The sequence below is a fragment of the Aythya marila genome (assembly GCF_965140915.1).
Source record: "Aythya marila genome assembly, chromosome: 11".
In the NCBI taxonomy this organism is placed as follows: domain Eukaryota; kingdom Metazoa; phylum Chordata; class Aves; order Anseriformes; family Anatidae; genus Aythya; species Aythya marila.
Window position 1 is genome coordinate 11,832,928 of NC_139052.1, and position 18,503 is coordinate 11,851,430.

The following is an 18,503-nucleotide window of genomic DNA, read 5'->3' on the forward strand; positions in this document are numbered from 1 at the left end:
AGTAACCTTGATGTATGAATCCCACTGAGCTCTCAAAACAAAGTATCTTTAAGAATAAGTTCTTATGTGCTGCAGTGTTTTTAATGGCACGAGCACTTGAATACAGCAAATGAAACCCTTGGAGTTTAGGTTTAGAGCAAGAGCTCTGCGTGGATACATGTTCTCTTCAGACCAGTATTACTCATGCAGATGCCACATGCTCACAACACCCACCCTGAAACAAATGGCTGCAGCATCAGACTTGGGGTACATACACCCTCCTCTAATCCACAGCTGCAGCTAAACTGCTGCAAGAACATAAAGGAGCTTAACCTTAAACTGCCACAGGGGCAAATCCTATTTCTCCAGTCCTGCAGCTCAGAGGATATTTCCATCAGCAGAACTATGCTTTTTTGTTGTCCTAAGGTAAGATGGGACTGGGGAAGGTACCTTGTACAGCCCAGGCAGAGACTAGAAGGAGCACTGCTGAGCTGAAGGAACAGTTGTTTCATGGCCATTTGCTCTTGTATACTGAACCCCTTAGGGGAAAATATGTTTTAAGATGTAATTATTGGTTATCAAATGACTTTAATGTCCCTCCACAGCCTGGGAAAAAGAAAAAAAAAAGAGAGAGAGAGAGAGAGAGAGAGAGAAATTCCTTCTTCCTCCAGACTCCAGGGATCTCCGCAGTCTACACCAAGCTGGCAGAATATGGACTCAGGAAGCAGTTAAGCAGCTGGCTCATTATACTGGCAGAGTTTTCAAGCCCTTAAGTAAGGTGGGTAGATCCAGGGAACGACAAACAATCAGCTATTGATGACTTATCCTGCAGTCTGCGTAAATCCCACTGAAGAGCCTTTCTGGACCTCACCAGCAGGATTTTAGTTTTTAAGAGACAAAATGGATTTAGTGCTAACTAATAAAAGATCAGCCTAATTCTACTTCCCTCCATACCTGCATTAGATATATTCTTATTATTGGCCTACATTTTTTTTTCTTTTTTTCTTTTTTTTTTCTCCAGTCCCATGCTCTTTTTACTCTTCCTCTTGTCATTCCACAGGCATCAGGCTATTCCATGTCAGAGATCCATTTTAGCAGTTCCTCTTATTCTTGAATGCTCTTAAAGACAAGACCTTCTAAAGCTACTGAGTGTAAAATTTGAAAAAGACAGCTTTGCCACAGTGCCAGTCATTCTAAAAGGAAGTTAAAAGGAAAGGGTATTTTCAAAGACAGAACCAGATGTGTTAATTCCCAGCTCAGCTACTACCACTTTTAATGCTTTTGTGTCTTGATTTCCCATCTGTAAAATAGTGGTTAAATCTGCCCTGTTTCCCTCCTGTCTGCTACATATTTCAGCTACAAGTCTCCTAGGCAGGGGCTGCTCCATTTAAAGTATAGTTATGGTGTACAACAATCTCAGCTGGGTCTGTATGTCCTGGTAAGAGGCACTGGGAATGGTCTGGTGGATGAATCGATCTATTTTCTGACCATTATTTAAAACAAAACAAAACAAAAACATGTGATAAACGCTATGCAGGCAGGGCCAATCTAAACACTGCCTTTATTTCTCCATGCAGTTACACAGCACGCTATTTACATGTGCACAGCTGGGATGCTGGGGCCAAGCAAGCTCTCAAAGCCAGACCTACACTAAAACGATTCTAACTCCTATGGGTGCAGTAGAAAAATGCTTAAAAAATATAAGCAGCATAAAGGCAGCATCATCATAGCTAATAGGTATGGATAGTCCCATTTGACAGTTAGTCCTGAATTCAACCAAGGTGAATTAGAAATGAGGGGGCAGTCTATGCAAACTTGATTCCACATCAATAACATTTGTGCTGGTTACTGTGTTGAATGTCCTATTCATTTACACCTAATTGATTTCAGAAACATTTTCTCTCTTGTACATGCACACCATAGAATCACAGTACGAGTAAAATTCTGACCTCATGGAAGTATTACAGCACTTTTTTTTTTTACTTTTTTTTTTTTTTAATCAAGCTGTTTTACACCTACAGCAAAGGAAGAGGAAAGAAAATACAGTGGGGAAAGAGGAGGAGTGGAAGTCTACTAAGATGAAAGAGGGAATGCACTGGTGCAGGCAAAGGAAGAGAAGTCTTCCTCCAAAAGAGTCTATTGAAAGGTCAAAGAGAGTGTTCTTAGCATCTGAGAAGATGAAATCATTTCATTGAAGGTAAAATGCAAGGCTGTTTAAAAGCCATTTGTGACTGATGAGAACTGGAAGACAAAGATGGCATCACAATCTCTTGGCAAGAAAATTCTTCCAGATGGCATCTCTTTCTCATTAATGCTCTGGGGGAGGATCCTAGACAGCCCAGCAGGTCCCGTCGTGACTTTGGATTCGAAGCCATCCACAAACTCAGCTGCTCTTTGGCTCAACTCCACTTCTGCTGCACATGCGTGTGGCACGCAGCAGTGCTACAGGACATTAGCTGATGAATGAAATTAACTGCCTATTTTTACCTCTTCAGATCACACCTCCCAACTGTGTTCTAAAAGGCAGAAACCTGCCCATAACCACGTCTCCCACTTTGTGGCTCAGAGAACTTTCTCAAGCTCTCCAAGTCTTCTACTACTAGTATAGTAACCTTAAGGATTGCTAGAAAACACAGATTTTTAACACAAAGAAAGTTGACCTGTTGAAGGTCAACTCATTTTTTGAATTCATGCCTCCCAAAGTGGGCATCAAGATGATCAAGATTTCTATGCTGAATTAAGACCAGACTGAATGCCTGCATCTTGGCTTCACTGGGCAAAATCAGAGCAAGGCTTTAAACAGGCTACACAAAGAGCAACGAAGTGTCAGCACTGCCTGGTTACTTACAGACTGGACCAAAGGCACCTTATTCAGAGTAAGCCAACTCACTTAAAACATTTGTGGTATGCTTATACATGAGGCTGTGGATGTGCTGCTTTGGTTTAAAGCAGACTTGTTACAAGTTACAAGCAAGATCAGATGAAATGGAAATAGGACACTAAGGAAAGAAAAAATGCAAAATGCAAAAATTTTGACTTAGACAACTAAAACAGTTCCACTCAACCCATGCAAACCTGCGGGCAGAGCAGTTCTTCAGGGGGGTACAGCAATCTACTAAGGGCTTTCCAGGCTCCTTGTCAGTAAGAGCCAGTCCCACACAAACAGCACATGCAGCCCTTACAGTTTTGTTTTTGTTCGTTTGTTTGTTTTTCCTTAAGGTATGCAACCCTTTCAAATTTGCACAGAGAAACATAAGCAAAAAAAAAACAAACAAACAAGCAAAAACAACAACTTTATTGTTGCCACAATCCAATGGGTTTAGGAATCAACATTATAGCCTTCAATGCGAGAGCTCTTTTTGTTGTGAAAAAGATTCATCAGTGGCCCCCTGCAGAACACCATGAAGCATGAACATGCTTCCCACTGCAGCTAGGCCTACCCAGACTGCCTGCCAGAAGCATTTTCAGGTTCTTATTTAGACAGGAGGAGCTCCAGTTGCACTGAAAACTGTCAAACTTTCCCTGATGAAAAGCTTTTGTCCCTATCATCAGCCTCTTTGTTGTCCCCAGCTGTCCCCCACAGAATATTTGTATTTTTTCCCCTCCAGTCTAATTGTAGATGAATTGAGGGACAGACTTCCATACTTCCCTCTGGAAATTCTCCTGTAAGCCTGTTGGAGCTCGTTACCTATGCCTTCTTTCTGAACTCTGGCTGAAGTACGTGACCTCTTCCTCCTCTACAGTGTTTGTCATCAGCTCTGAATTTGCTACCTTGGGTCAGATTCCTTGTGGAATGGTGTGGGGCAGTGACTTCTTGGTATTTTTGTCTGTGCCACACCCAGCCCATTCAGGGATCCCAGCTGAATTCAGGAGAATCCAGGACCCTTACAGGGCCAAGCACCTATGGAAATCTCTACTGAGCGAGCTCCCATACAATTGTTCATAAGAAACCCAAGGAGAGTTTAATATGGCAATCTCTCACTGTACAAGAGTGGCTCAGTTTCAACAACTGAAAGGAGGTTATTTAACAACAGAAAATGACCGTATGTACCAAAAAGTCATTTACACATCACTAGGATTTGTCTGGATTAACAGAGAGCAACGGACAATGCTACAGACCTCAAGCAAGCTAAGGGTCAACAGGCAGAATTTATTTGAATTCCTACAGATTAAGCTGCTAAATAAAACACATTCTTTCCTGTGAGCATAGCAGATATAAATATATAGGAGCAGTCAGTCCCTGACTGCACGCTGGGAACCTAAACAAATGTTATAACGCATGAAGGATCTTGTGCATGTAACATCTGCACCACGACTGGGTGGGGAGCGCCACGCTGGGCCCGTGCTGCTCCTGAGCCTGGCAGTGCCTCACTCGTCCCCATGACATTGCTGGCCCGCAGGCAGAGCTGCAGAGTGCACAACGTGGTAACGGGGCTGAGTATCCGCAGGCAGATGATAAACTGCAGCTTCCCATGCAGGGACAGCCAGGACTTCTATTTTAACCAGCAAAACACTGATCTGGAGATGGGATTTCATTAAATGCAGTAAATTGTTTACCTGGTTTCCACGCCTTACTCAGTTTCCATGTCAAATTAACACATCTCATCAGGTGAAGGCGAGCACGCCATCCTGAATACTGATCCAGGCCAGAATGCAATTCCAGTAAAAATTAGTTTAAGTCCTTTCCATTGGCCCTTTGTCAGCAAACTTCATGGTACACAAGACAAAGAGGAGGTAAAGGAATAAAAGAAAATCAAACACAATATACTTAACATATTGGGAACAATTAAAATGGGCTTTTTAATTAACCTTGGTAACCTTCTAGGAGCTTTCAAATTGGTATGGCTTTAAATGATAATGATTTCAACAGAAAGCATTTTTGTTTCTCTATGAAAGGTATTAGTAGGAAATTGAAAAGCTGCAGGAAAATTAAATTGCATTTTTCACATTTGTTATGAGCCTGCTCTAACTGTGCCACAGGAGAGGTATTTAATCATGCACCACTCCTTGCTTTTGGATGCTCTCTTCCTATTTGGATTGGAAGGACACGTATTAAAGGGTCATTAACCAAAGTCATGTACATCATCTCTCCCTCACAAATCAACACCATAAACACTGCAACAGCCACAGAGCCGCTGTATAATCAGGGCCCAATGCAGGCTTTGCGGCTCATACAAGACTAAGTGGACAGACTAAACTACCCCAAAGAAACCTTTTTCCCTCCCAAAGAAAGGGCAAAGGCCTCACAGCTGCTGGAAGACTTCTTAGAGCTATCTCATGTGCAAATGACGGAACCTGCATGTGCGACTCCGGTCCCACAAGTACCCTGGCAGCTGAAGTCTCAGTACAAGCAATCTCATTACCTGGTTTCTACATAGATGGTGCACTTACCCCTTGTATTAACACAAAGTTTTAAGCATGTGACAAGAGCTTTACACTCTGAACACATTATGAAAGAAGATGAGAGACAAATACCACATTGCACTGGCTTATACAAGTCACGATGGCGGTACTGAGCACAGCTGCACGGAACAAAGGGCTGTGTCACAGAATCATATCATGCAATGTTTTCACATCAGTACACTCCATAACATTTTTAAATAGAGTCATACCCCTGGCTGCACAAATTCATAAAGCAATGAGATGCCGTGGTGAGATGTATACAGAAGACTTCCCTTCTTCGTAGTTACATTCCTGTCTCTGTGCACTGAATGCAGTACCTCTGACTACTAAATGCAGTGAGATGCAGTGCACTTCCAAAAAGCACAGAAAATTAATTTTGAGGCTGAGTTGATTCCTGCTTAGTTTATCCCACATAAGCCTGTCTTTTATATGGCATACTTTGTCCTTAACACACAGGGGTTGATTTATGCCTCACCATTTTGGAAATTATTTCAGGATGGTCTTTTTGCCATAAAAGACGTGCACAGGAACACAGTGTCTGGCTTACTGAAGAAAACCGAGCAGCATTTCATCTCCTTCAAGGAGTCTCATGATCTACTTTCTTACTTTTGTCATTACTATTTAATGATATTATAATTACTATAAGCCTCTAGTGTTCAGAATAACCACAAAACAAATACAACCTTGATTATGCTCTTATTATTATTTGTATTACAGTGGCAATTAGAGACTTGAGCTTTACCCAAGGAAAAGAGGAACGTGCATCTCCAAGAACCTGCATCTAATCCACAATGAGAATTACAAATAAGAAAAGATTAGGGGAAAAGGACAAAACACAGAGGTTGCTATACCTAGATCACATGCTCATATTGTCTTGTTTTAGAGGCCTGACATTCTTCTTTAGAAAAGATTCTGTCTCTCATGAAACTGGACACAAAGATAATCAGCAGTCCTAGCCTCTAAAATTGGCTCACATCTTATTGTTTAGTACATGTTCCTTACAATGCTCAGATACATCTTGCTCTCCCCTGCTGCCAGTTCTAGGTTCACAACAGTCTCGATAGCTCATTGTCTGTTGCCACACCTGCTGTCAGTCATGCTTTTTTTGTTGCGACTAAGTCGTCACAGATTGATTTACCCTTTAAAACTGTGGGCTGTATTTATCCTCTAAAACAGGCATGTAGCAGAAGACCAAAGGCTCCTTTGTGGAGAAAGCTTTTCAATGTTGAAGATGTGTGTCACTTCTGCTTGACACTGTTCACAGGCAGTAAAGCAAAAGAAAACAAGTGCTTGATTCACCCTCTCACATACTACACTGTCGAATGAGCCAGTTAATCAGAAGACCTGATTTCACCATTCTTAAGTGATTTCACTTAAACCTTGACATGTCTTCCCCTTTCGGTATTTGCTCTCCTTCAACAGTGGAAATTAATACAGCAGAGTCATTAGGTCTAAAATTCAGACTTGATGATTGGTACGAATTTCTCTGAGTTCAAATTTCTCTTCCAATTAAGCCTTAACGCTTTCCTGACAGAGAAAAAGAATGGAGTGTCTCATCTGGAAGCAATTTTAAAGACAGTCCACAGTTATCATCCCCCTGCAGAGCAAACTTGCGCCTTAGCCACTAACCTGAATGAGCTCTTCTGGCACCAGCTCCTCCCACCGCAAGAGGCTGGAAGCTGGCTCACAGGGCTGCCAATTTAGCATGACGAAAACCTGTGGGAGCCTTCTCTTTACTTTGGAGGAAGCTCTGCAGATGAGGTAAGACCCCAGGAGTTGCAGTTGGCTGACTCTGGTGTCGTGGGGATGTGCCAGCCTCTCAGAGTCATTACAAATTGTTAGTCCCGACTTGCTGCGAAAGATAATAGTTCAGTCACCAAAAAGAAAAAAATACTGCCAGACTGTAGCTGCCTTTGTAGAACCAATTTACTTAAATGAGATGAAAAGGCAGAACAGATGAACTAGTTATAATCAGCACACAGACTTTTCCATCTAAATTTGTATTTTAACTCACAAATGTCTCTAAATAACAATAGCACCAGTATAGCACTCTTTCTATATTACACATGGGTATGGCCCTTGCATGGATCTATGATTTCAGAAGATGAATCTTTCCTTCCTGAAAAAAATCAGTTTGGCATTTAAGGGCTCACAATTCATACTAAAAGGGCCATAGAAAATAGCCTTTTCCCATCTAGATTCATAGATTGTAAGTAAGCAAATAACTGTGAAAGATGGGGCAAATTATGTTGCAAATTATTAGATTTACAGTCTTTGAAAACATGACAAGGAAGGTATTACTCTTGTGACAGTTTTTCCCCATTCTGACTTGAGTGCTAAACAGCAGAACAGATGCCATAAAACATCTGGAGCCCATCACATCGTTTATTCTGTGCATGCTTCTCCCCAGTAGAGCTTAGGACATGCTGCAAATACTTCCAACAAGCCAAAAAAAATTGCTATTAGTTCAATAAATTACCTTTAAATAATGTAAATTATTCTCTATTCTCCCCTCCCTACCACGTTTTCTCTTCTTTGTTTTCTGATTTGAGAAGTTTGCCCATTACTCAAACCCAGGAATCAAGCAAACAGGTACTGCTTCTTCAGAGTCTAATCAAGGTACCTCCCTATGGACACCTGGGGGACAAAGCCTAGAACAAAGCATGTAAATAGCTAAGATCTGAAAATGAACTAACAAAATTTGTTTATTTAAATTTGTAATCCCAGGCATGTAAAAGTTGAAGCACTTCACTACATTATTTCCCAGGTAAAAGACTGAGTAGGTCCACTGAATGAGCAGAAATCACATGCAGCTGAGAGACCAAAGGTTTTCTATATAAGGTTGTTAAACATTCTTCAGAAAACACATCTTTAATGGAACTTTTCTTAACAGCCTTGTGATATAAACAGTGGTGCAAGAAAAAAAAAGCATTTCTTGTAGAAGTTTATCTTCCAGAAGATTAAAGAAAAAATACTTTCAAATTCACGTGTGATGGCAACCCCAATAAAAGAAAGGCTTATAGCAAGCTCTGGCATTGCATGTTCCTCTGGTCTTGTTTCCCTAAGTGCACAACGTGTATACCTACACCTCCACAGACAGTTTTACTTATTTTTTGTAGATTTAGGGTTTATATAGGTTTATATACTTCATAGACTACTGAAAAAAAAATGTTTAATTAGATCTTATACCTTCTCTGCTTTCACACACCCAGACATTTGGAAGACTAGTCTTGCTACATATACACAACTTAATGACAGCTATTGTCAAATCAGTGTTTTCAGATGCTCTGATTTCACATTTATCCTTTCCCAGAAATATCACCTAGTGCTTCATTAAATAAAGACTTTTTTTTTTTTTTTTTTTTTTTTTTTTAATTCTAGCTGATAAGTGACAGCAATCACAGCAAAAAGAAGTCTGACAGTTTGAGAATATCGTTATGAGCTGATCACCTTTTAAAAATATTTGACCAAAAAGCTCTTGGGTCTGCTTTGGTAGCTGAACCTGAACTCAGTGAGGAAGTGACTGAGCAGAATCAGACGTCCTCATTAAGTAAAATTAGTCAAGTACAATTTGCCTGGCTGATCCCCTCTATGTATTAACCCTGATTTTCAGACATTGATGAGCTTAATCAGGATTTTCAAACAAAAAGAAAAAAAATAAAAAACACTCATGAACCTAGCAGGTTTATTGGGAACAGATTGCATTTTCACTGTCAAAAGGCACCAAAGAATCAGCCAAAATACTGAAGAAAATTCTCTGTTCATAAGCGCATCCTAATAGCTAATAGCAATCTTTCCTCATAGCACGAACATGACCTCAAATATGTGCTAGCTGATTGCTGTCAGATTTACTGAAGACAAAAGGAGACATTTTATTAAAGGGCAAATGCCAAGAGGCTACACAGAGCTGCTACAGGGCTTCACTAGAAGGGACAGGTTTGCCCTCTGATTGCAAAGATTACATTGCTAGGGCTTTTTCCCCTTCCACAACGAATATATCTCAAAGTGCTGTCAAGCCCAAGAAATGAAGAAAAAACAAAATACTGTAGCAGATAAGGAGATAAGTGTCAGCAACAATGCTGATGTAACAAATAAAGAGCAGAAACAACCCCAGAGAGGCTGGTCCTGCTTGAGGGCACTTAACCTGAAGCAGTGGCAGCAGAAGTGAACGTGAGAGGGCAGCAAGAGGGCATGTGGACTCAAGGGAAGGCAGGCAGCTGCTGGAGCAAGGCTGGTGATACTGCTACCAAGTTTACCCCACAGACCTTCTGAGCATCAGAAAAGAAGCAATAAACTTTGTACATGTTAAGACAATCTATTGGAAAGGGCATCAGAGAAAAAAAAAAAAAGAAAAAAAAAAAAGGTTCTGTAGAAATATCTCATTTTATACAGTTTATAAAATTTGACTTGCCAATGCCCCTTTCAGACAGATGGGCATTATAGAGGTCCTAACATGTTTTGAGGGTCCTGATGTTTTTTTCCCTTAAATTATGCCTTAATGCATCCTGCTTTGCAAGACACTGCAGCAACAACAGCTGGCCAAAGGAACAACGTGCTGCAGCCCTCCCAAGAGCACCGCACACATGCTGGGTAATGGGAAAAAGGCAGCTTAATGACAATTATCCCAGAATTACAATTTGTAACTCCAGTTGTTCTCTTAAGGCAGACTGCTTTATCTGAGCAGCACAACGTGAAACTTTGTGCTCATTTCAACACTCTTTTCTCCCTAAGTTCATGGTCAACTGTTTGCTTTACAGCATGTTTCAATAGTGACCAACTGTTACAGCAATACTCAATTCATTTCCTTTTCCCCGTGTTCTTTCAACTCAAAAACTCAAAATGTTATTTAAACAACATTCCAAAACCTGAGCCTCAAGCTGCAGTAAGATGGTATGGTAGACTACTCTGTCACTCTAGCTTTCCCAGCTCTTGAGACAATAAAAAAAACTAATAAATGCAGTATTTATAGAGGAAAGCAAAATTCTTCATGGCTTACTGACAATTACTTGAAAAGCTATACATAAAGGACTAGGAAGAAATGAATTCCAGTACCTTAGAGAAGCAGCAGACTCCTCCTTTCAGGCAAGTATTTCATTTCTTCAGCAGCTTTTTGACTGTTTATTGTGCCTTGGTTACATTAACAGCGCTTTAGAAAGGCTGCTGCACTCAGGGCAGAGAATAGTAACGGAGCTAAGCTTTACATGCAGGTACAGCACCATGTTCCCAGACGGAGCCAGGGGAGCACATTTTCACACTAGCTAATATGGCAGTGAATCACCCTCCCGAGATAAAGGCTAAAAACATTAGGAGGGGAATATAGCAGGCTGGAATTCAGGGTACAAAAAAAAAAAAGGGATTCAGCTGGTTCACGTTTACATATGCAAATAAACAGTATGAGAGGGGAAATACTGAGAGAGAGATGTGAAGTAATGAGGAGAAAGAGCAGGTGTATCTATCTTCCTGCAGGCTGAAGGAAGGAAGATATTAAACGGTGCCTTCTGGTAAATTGCCACTGCCAGTTATTGACAAAGTTGTCAATTATACGGGATTATTTAGACTGATGATACAGGAAGAAATGGGGATTTAGAAACACATGGGACTAAAAGCAGAGATGGGGCTGTGCTGCAGATGATAAATGGAGTGGACTGAAACAAAAAGAGCAAAGAGGCCAGTTTCAGAGGGTATAATTAAATATCCTTAATTAGCATATTAGAATGCTGCAATGAAACATATACCTACTTCCAAAGTTGGATTTTAGAAAATAAACATTAACTGAATGGAAGAAAGAGCAAGAATATTGTCTGCCATAAGACTGCTTGACATAGAATATATTCAGTTAACTTTTATTTTGCTAATGTTTAAATAACTCAATTATATAAAAAATGCACTGCCTGCCCACGTCTATAACCACTAAGATATTAAACCACCATTATACAGATCTTACTGAAATTGGTCAGACAATGCATTAGGAAAAGAGCACTGAGCTTGAGTAAATAGTAGGATTTCAAGTCACATTGCTAAAGAAAAAAAGATGTTCTTATGCACATAGAATAGTTAGATGGGGACCATCATGCTAAAGGAGCCACTGCTTTATTAAAAATATATGCTGCTGAAAAGTTAGGGAATATTTACTACCATAATTTCCTAAATAGAATGGAAGATATTTCATTGTGTTCACAAAGAGAGTTGATGGCAAGGAGCTAGGCCTAAATCACACTTTTGGCATTGATGTCTTGTTTGGTCATGTAAGCCACTTACCTTGCTGTGCCATACATCAGCAATACCTTCCTGCCTCCCAGGCACGTCACAAGAATAAATGTATCAATGACTATTATAGGTATATTATAGATATAATTGGGAGACCACATGAAACCATCAATACCCTTCTGAAACATTTTTGGTTACTGATATCAAACAAATTCTCTGTTTCCAGCACGTAAAGACTTCATTTGCCACACTGCTCACTCATCCACTGGGTGAATCTTGAGCAAGACAAAGCACTACTACCAGGATAACTGAATTTCCACTTCTCTGTTTCCATTGCCATCACTTTTTCACATCTGCACTGAGGTCTCAACTAGTTAATGCCTTGAGCAACAGAAATTAGGGCTTGAATCTAGGCCACCAATAATATTTTTGCTTCCTGAGAAGCAATGCTGAAAAATATAACTGCACTAACTCTTGGAAAAATACCTATGACAACTGAACAGGACAAACTGAAGTGAGTATCAAGTGCTGTATTACAAACCAGACAAAAGGAAAAGTACTTGGCTTGGCTAAGAACAAAATCAGCTTTATATACGGGCCCCAACACACTCACAAACGCGACAGGAAGCAGAAATGCAATAGGGAAGAGGGCACAGTGGCTGTCTACCCAAGGACTAATAACTTCCTAGCTGAATAGGACTCATCTTCTGATTGACAAGGATGATGAATGTGACTGTGCCTGGCTCAGATTACATAAAAATGGCAGCACAATACACTGACAGCACCCCATTTGTCTTCATACCTTTAGTGCTTCGGAAGAAAAGATGCAGAATGTTAGCTGAACTAGTCTGAGAAAGGTAAAATCTCTGAAGCAGAAGCTGGCAAAGAGATTAAGCAGAACACGTTGACAAGACACAGAGGGAACTGAAAGACTAAATTGGTCACTTTTGTAGACAATCATCACCAAAGACGAATGTACCTCAGAGACTGCACTTGCCTACCTACCTCCTACCTCAGTCAGGGTCTGAAGTCCTGGTAAAGTGTAATACGTTGTTTTAATATAGGATAAAATATCACACATGGTATCAGCTTCCTGGGAATTATTTATAATGCCTGTTGCAGCATCCATCTCATACAGCTTATTAAAGCAGGATTCCTCAATCTTTGGATTGCTGTTTCCCAGTCATAATAAACAGAAAGTTGGAGAATAGGATAAAAACAAACGAACAACAACAACAACATACCCAATAACCAACCAAACATGAACACTTATTTTTTCTTGTTCTGCCTTAATTCTTCTGCAGGACATGGTACCCCTCTGCTGGGCAAGAACAGATGTAACGCCAAGGAGCTACAAACCAGAACTGACAGACCGGTAAATGGAAACTGGCCCATATGGGCTGAAAGTGGTAAGGGAAGACGAGTGAGGCAATGTGTAGCTGGCCACAAGCCTGAGAACACAGGGAGTCACACAGGGAGTCCAGATACAAAACAAAGCAAATACCAGTCACAATTCAGACTTAGTTCCCTAAACGCTGTCCAAAATACAGCTTAACATTTTTGTAAAATCTGTGAAAATGAGTCACCTTGAAGTCTAAATAAAATTGTTGCAATATTTAGGATATCAGGAAGAAGAAAGAATTTGGTAAAATGAGATTTTTGATCATGAAAAAAGGATTTGTGAGCTATAAAATCTGCACCATGTGATGCTGGTAATGGAATTTAGCCCTAACTTTTGCATCCATAACTTTTTTTTTTCTTTTTTTTACTTTAGGCATTAAATATATATACGTATGTAAACATAAGTAATTGTAAAACATGACAATCATAGTAAAGATAAGAAATTCGGGCATTAGTAGTGACTGTACTAAGAAGTAAATTCCTACCAGAGACCTCTGAAGAATACTAAGAAGAAAAGTCAAATCTTCTTATTACCCGTGAGACTAGGAAATAGTTGCCCATTTTCTATGGGTTGGGATAGTAAACATTTTTAAACCAAGGAATGATCACAAAAAAAGTCATGTTTAAAAATAACATTCTAGTATGTGACATCAAGGAAACCATGTTTCTGTTAAAAATATAAACACAAAGCAAAGTTTGGTAATATTTTTTTGCCCCTTTTATTAAAAACAGTCATTACATTTGACATACATTTGGCACAGCTTCTATCATTGTATCTCTGATTTTCAGGCAACCAATTGCAGGCTATCACAAAGTGACACTAGGAACGCCATTGCTGAGTTTGGGGTCAGAGCTACAAACTTCAGATTTTGCTTCATTTATGCTGTTGATTCTGTTTTTAGTTGGTCTGTGTGATGATCAAGAACAGCATATTGCCTTCAAATACATTCATATTAGATGTACATATGTGAACATGGTGTAGAACTGTACCCTATACCCGCCACTAGATATTGAAGAGAACACTCTTCTAGGTTTTGCTGTCCAGAATGATTTATAATTTTGCACTACATTTCTTGTCACATTGTCCCAATGCCTTTGAAGCCTATCACTCCAAGCCTTTTGCTTGGTGAACCAAAGTTTGTTGCATTCAGAAACAATTTTCTTAAACAACTTTTTAGAGTCCATGAAAGATGACAAATCTTACTGACAGGAAACTCTCCAGAGGGGAAAAAGCCTGTGGTAGTAACAGAAGCTGATACAGAGCTTCAGTAAAGACAAGTTTTTCTAAGCAAACCTACACACACACACAAATGCTTCAACTATACAGCAGCTATATTAACACAGGGAGAGGGAGGACAGTGGAGATTATCTTCTCCTAGCCATTATCCAAATTCTAAAAAGGACTAGATTTACATAAAAAAAACCATCAGTCCATTTACCAAGACACATTACATTGTTCCATTTGCTGCTTGTGTTTTAGGTCACGTGGAAGCTTCTTTTTTCAGTTTTTCTAATATCTCATCTGGTGTCACCGATACCAAAATCTTCACCACTTTATCACGGGATTTACCACCCTGGTTCAGACACACAAAAAAATTATCTTGCAGAGAATCACCGCTACACACACATTGCCAAAAAGCTCATTGTGATGCCAATACATCAGGTATTGAAAAATTATACGGGTATTGTTGAAAAATAATTCTTAAGAGTATAGGTATGCAGAGTTAACAGCAGTAAGACGTGGTTCATCAGTGTCCTTTCTAGTTATTTTAAAAGTGGAAAGCAATGCCTCATCTATTCTGCTTTTAAAATTGGATAGAGCTCCCAGAGCATGCCCTGAATTTTTGCCCTTTTTATAGGCTAGAATAAAAAGTAAGGTATGTTTCCATAATTCAGCTGTATCATCTAGAAGAAAGACTGCAACTGCATTTGCGTTTTATTTTTTTAAAGGTTACTGTATATAGTTGATAGATGTAGACTTTTAAATCTTCCTTCAACACTGTTTCCCACAAACTATTAGTTACTCTTAAGCTGAATTCCCAAGTTGATAATAGCAACAAAATGAAAATAAATTGCATTGTATATAACCTGTAAAATACTCAGATTAGTATGGCAGTTATTTTAAATATTGTTGACTTGTTTTTGTATTACTGACAAAATTGCTATTTTACATAGGAACTGGCAAATTTGCAATTTCATTTCATTTTGCCTGAAGCTACAACTTTGCCCGTATTCAGTAAAAATGTGAGAAACAAATATGTTGTATTTTAATCTGCAGCCTGACAAAAATCTTTAAAGATCCAAAAGGACATCCTGAATAAGGAAAATGTCTTAACAGTGCTATACAGAAATATGGCATGAATTTTAAAATTAAAAATAGATTTTTGAAGCAGACTAGCCAGCTGATGATGAAAATCAAGCCCCTTGGGTAGAAATATTACCATATTTCCAAAACCCTGTTTTATACTGGATTGTTTCCCACTTAGATTAGTTTTCGTGGCGTTATCGCTTATCATAAAACAAGTAGCACATAAGAGAGAGCAAATAGTACAAAAATCACTCGGTGTGTACACCCAGCAGATCAGGATGGGAAATCCAAGTCACAGATAAAATACTGACTTTACCGCAGTGCTTCACTGAGAACAAACAGTGGTTTGTGAAAAACAACACTAGCATGCAATTATTTGGACATTGTAGGTCAGATCAACTGAGTCAAGAAGGTCAGGCAACACTGGCCCCTTTTATGCTCAACTCTGCTTAGCACTTAGGAGAATAAACTAGTTAAACCTAAACAGCTCTTTAAGACAGGAGAGTGTTATTGTAAAATGTTGATTGAATTAAGGAGTTTGCCCAGGAGTCAAGAAAACATGAACCAAGCCTTAGCATCTCTACCTTTCATCAAAGCAGTGCTCAATTCATTGATTGTATTCCATTTATAACCACTATCTTTTAACAGACTTTTACAGCTACATTGAAGAAGCACAGAAAAATAAAGAGCACAGTTTTTCATTGTGCTCTCATGCTTACAAACTGTAAATTAACATGGTTGGAAAGACTGACATATGAGTTCAATGAGTTAATAAAACAAATTATTTATTCAGTGCAATGAATAATACAGTTTCCACATGCCAAGTCAACACACACAAGTTCTATTAGTACAAAGAAACTGTTAAGGCCCAGATAGAATGGATGTGTTTACAGATGCTTTTACTTATATGCAACAGTTACTTTTCAGAAAATTTTTACTCAAATACAGAAGTACCTTCAAAAACCGAATGCAAAGTTATTAATAAAATGCACACTTTTCTGCAAAGCACAAATTATGTGTATTGAATTTGAAATGAAAACAGAAGTATATTTAAGGGTCACAGAAAACATGAACTTCATAAACTTTTGGAAATATATCATGATAAGAAGTACTCTGACTACGTACTCAAGCTGTGGTTCTTCTTGTGTTAGGTTTTTCCTCAATGAATCATTCTATTAACTCAAACACTTTTCAAGTGTCTTTTGGACTAAACTTGGAGAGTATCTCCAATGACTAACTCAGTGAATAACAATTCAAGATCTTGAATTTAAAGTGCAGTAAGAGAAGACTGAAATAAAGAAGAAAAAAAACAAGTACCTTTTCTAAAATAACTTCACTCTTCTTCACTTCTAGCACCTTAGAGAGGTAGCGACACAGCTCTGCATTTGCCTCCCCTTCTGACGGAGGCGCAGCAATAGCTACACCTACTGCCTCAGCTGTCACATCTAGAACAGATATTTTAAAGAGTTTATGCTCAGAATATTCAAAACGTCTTGTTATCATTTCCTAAAAATGAATGCTTATGCTTCCAAAAGCATTTCAGTTTACAACCAAATGACCTCCTAGATCAGGAGGTAACTCTTAGATCAGCAGGTAACTCAGTATTTTTATACTTCACTAATTCCCTTAAGTTAACTGTTAGCCAGTGCGAATAACAATAACCTTCCAGCACAAAGAACAGCAAAGCCTTTAGACCCGTATCATTGAACAGCTAATGAATTATTGGCTTTTACACTCTAGTAGTTGGAGCACTATGGTAATGTGCTCTGTATTGCCCATTCTGCTGCTGGTGTACTCCGGCTCTCCAGCTTGGCTCTGTGCAGCATAATACAAATCGTATTACCCCCAATATGCAAAAAAAAAAAAAAAAAGCATGACCAATAGGCTGGCCCCAAGATCTTTGCTATCATCACGTTTTCTCTGGCTCAAGCGGCAGCACATCTAAGTGTGCTAATCCGTGCTCAGATTTTACTGACCCCATGTAAAACTCAGCCAATAGATCAGTGTTTCTTGGATGTAACGACTGAAACGTGATATTTGCATTCGCTTCTTGTCTGCTCTAGCTTTTAGATTTATGTTTGCAAACAGTAACTATTGTGGCCTAAAACTGCTTTTAGTTTTAATCCCTGTTGAAACAGGGAGAGCTCAGCATCGCTCTTCTCAGAGGGGGAAGGCCCTCAGCAGGGAGTACGCCCCTGTGTCAGGCTCACACCTACCAATGTAAAAACCTGCTCTAGCTTGTCCAGAGTTGTAGCAAGGGAACAGATTTTGCACGCTCCATCTTTTACAGCAGGAGGAAACCTCCACAAGCCCTTGGGATCCAAGCAGCTGGCCTAAAACTGAAGCGCTGCGCCCGCGTGCTTGAAGGAAAGCCCACAGAACCACTCAGGCTGGACGAGCCCCTCAAGGCCAGCTGGGTCGCTGTCCCTCCTTTCACAAATAAAATAAAACCAGAGGTGTGTTGGGCATTCACAGCGTGAGCACGGGGGGGTGTGGGGGGGGGGGACGAGGGCTCCTCCGGACTGTTGCCGCGCCCCACAGCGGCAGGATGGCGGTTACAGGGTTACACGGTTACGGGGTTACATGGCCCCACACCGCCTGAGCCCACAGGGCCCCCCGGGTTCCCCCTGCCGAGCCCGCCCCGCTCCCCGCCCGCCGCCCACCTGTGACGGCGCTGCAGCGCGCGCCGGGCTTGGCGCGAACCGTCACCCTCACGCCGCCCTCAGCCGCCACCACCGGCCCCGCGGCCGCCGCCTGCCCCGCGGGCTCCTTCGCGGCTCCTCGGCTCTGAAAGAGAGAAACGCGCCGTCAGCACCGGCACCGGCCTGGCCCGGCCCCGCCGCCCTGCACGCACCTTCCCCGGCATGGCCCCGCCGCGCCGCCGTACCGCCGCCAGCAGCGGGCGGAAGGCGCTAGGGCCCCGCATGGCTCCGCGCTGCCCTTCCGCCAGCACTGCCCGGCCCCGCCCGCAGCTCCACAGGCGCCGCCCCCGGCCCCACAGGGCCTGGCCCCAATGGGAAATTTCTAGGAAAGTCCCAGGAAATAGGAAAAATGAGCTGGGGGTGGGTCTGTCCCCGCTTCTCACCCCAAAATCGTTCTCCAAGCAGTGCTCTCGTACACCCTCAGGGAGGGTACAGAGTTCTGCACGGGAAGAAGCGTAAAACGACACCGACTGCATCCCATTACCAGAGGCAGAATGAGTGGC

General features: G+C 40.8%; 1 protein-coding gene across 2 annotated transcripts; it reads right to left on the minus strand.

The window, feature by feature from the left end:
* Window positions 1-13,692: 13,692 nt before the first annotated feature.
* On the minus strand, window positions 13,693-18,491 carry LOC309882388 (UPF0235 protein C15orf40 homolog). Of its 2 annotated transcripts, none has more exons than XM_082769456.1 (4): window positions 18,384-18,491; window positions 17,962-18,085; window positions 16,616-16,743; window positions 13,693-14,564 (listed from the first exon to the last, which is right to left on the minus strand). In XM_082769456.1, exons 1-4 carry the CDS (start codon window positions 18,474-18,476, stop codon window positions 14,472-14,474), a joined length of 438 nt encoding a protein of 145 aa, XP_082625582.1. In that variant the 5' UTR covers window positions 18,477-18,491; the 3' UTR covers window positions 13,693-14,471. The 2 variants fall into 2 exon arrangements, with proteins under 2 accessions (XP_082625582.1, XP_082625583.1); XM_082769457.1 differs by lacking the exon at window positions 18,384-18,491 and adding an exon at window positions 18,153-18,344.
* Window positions 18,492-18,503: the final 12 nt, after the last annotated feature.

Excerpts from the sequence above, each read along its gene's own strand:
- LOC309882388 (XM_082769456.1), bottom strand. The coding sequence starts at position 18,476 with ATGCAGTCGGTGTCGTTTTACGCTTCTTCCCGTGCAGAACTCTGTACC. Across the intron at positions 18,086-18,383 it reads GCTTGGAGAACGATTTTGGG|AGCCGAGGAGCCGCGAAGGA; the intron begins GTGAGAAGCGGG and ends TCTCTCTTTCAG. Across the intron at positions 14,565-16,615 it reads GTGAAGTTATTTTAGAAAAG|GGTGGTAAATCCCGTGATAA; the intron begins GTACTTGTTTTT and ends TGTCTGAACCAG.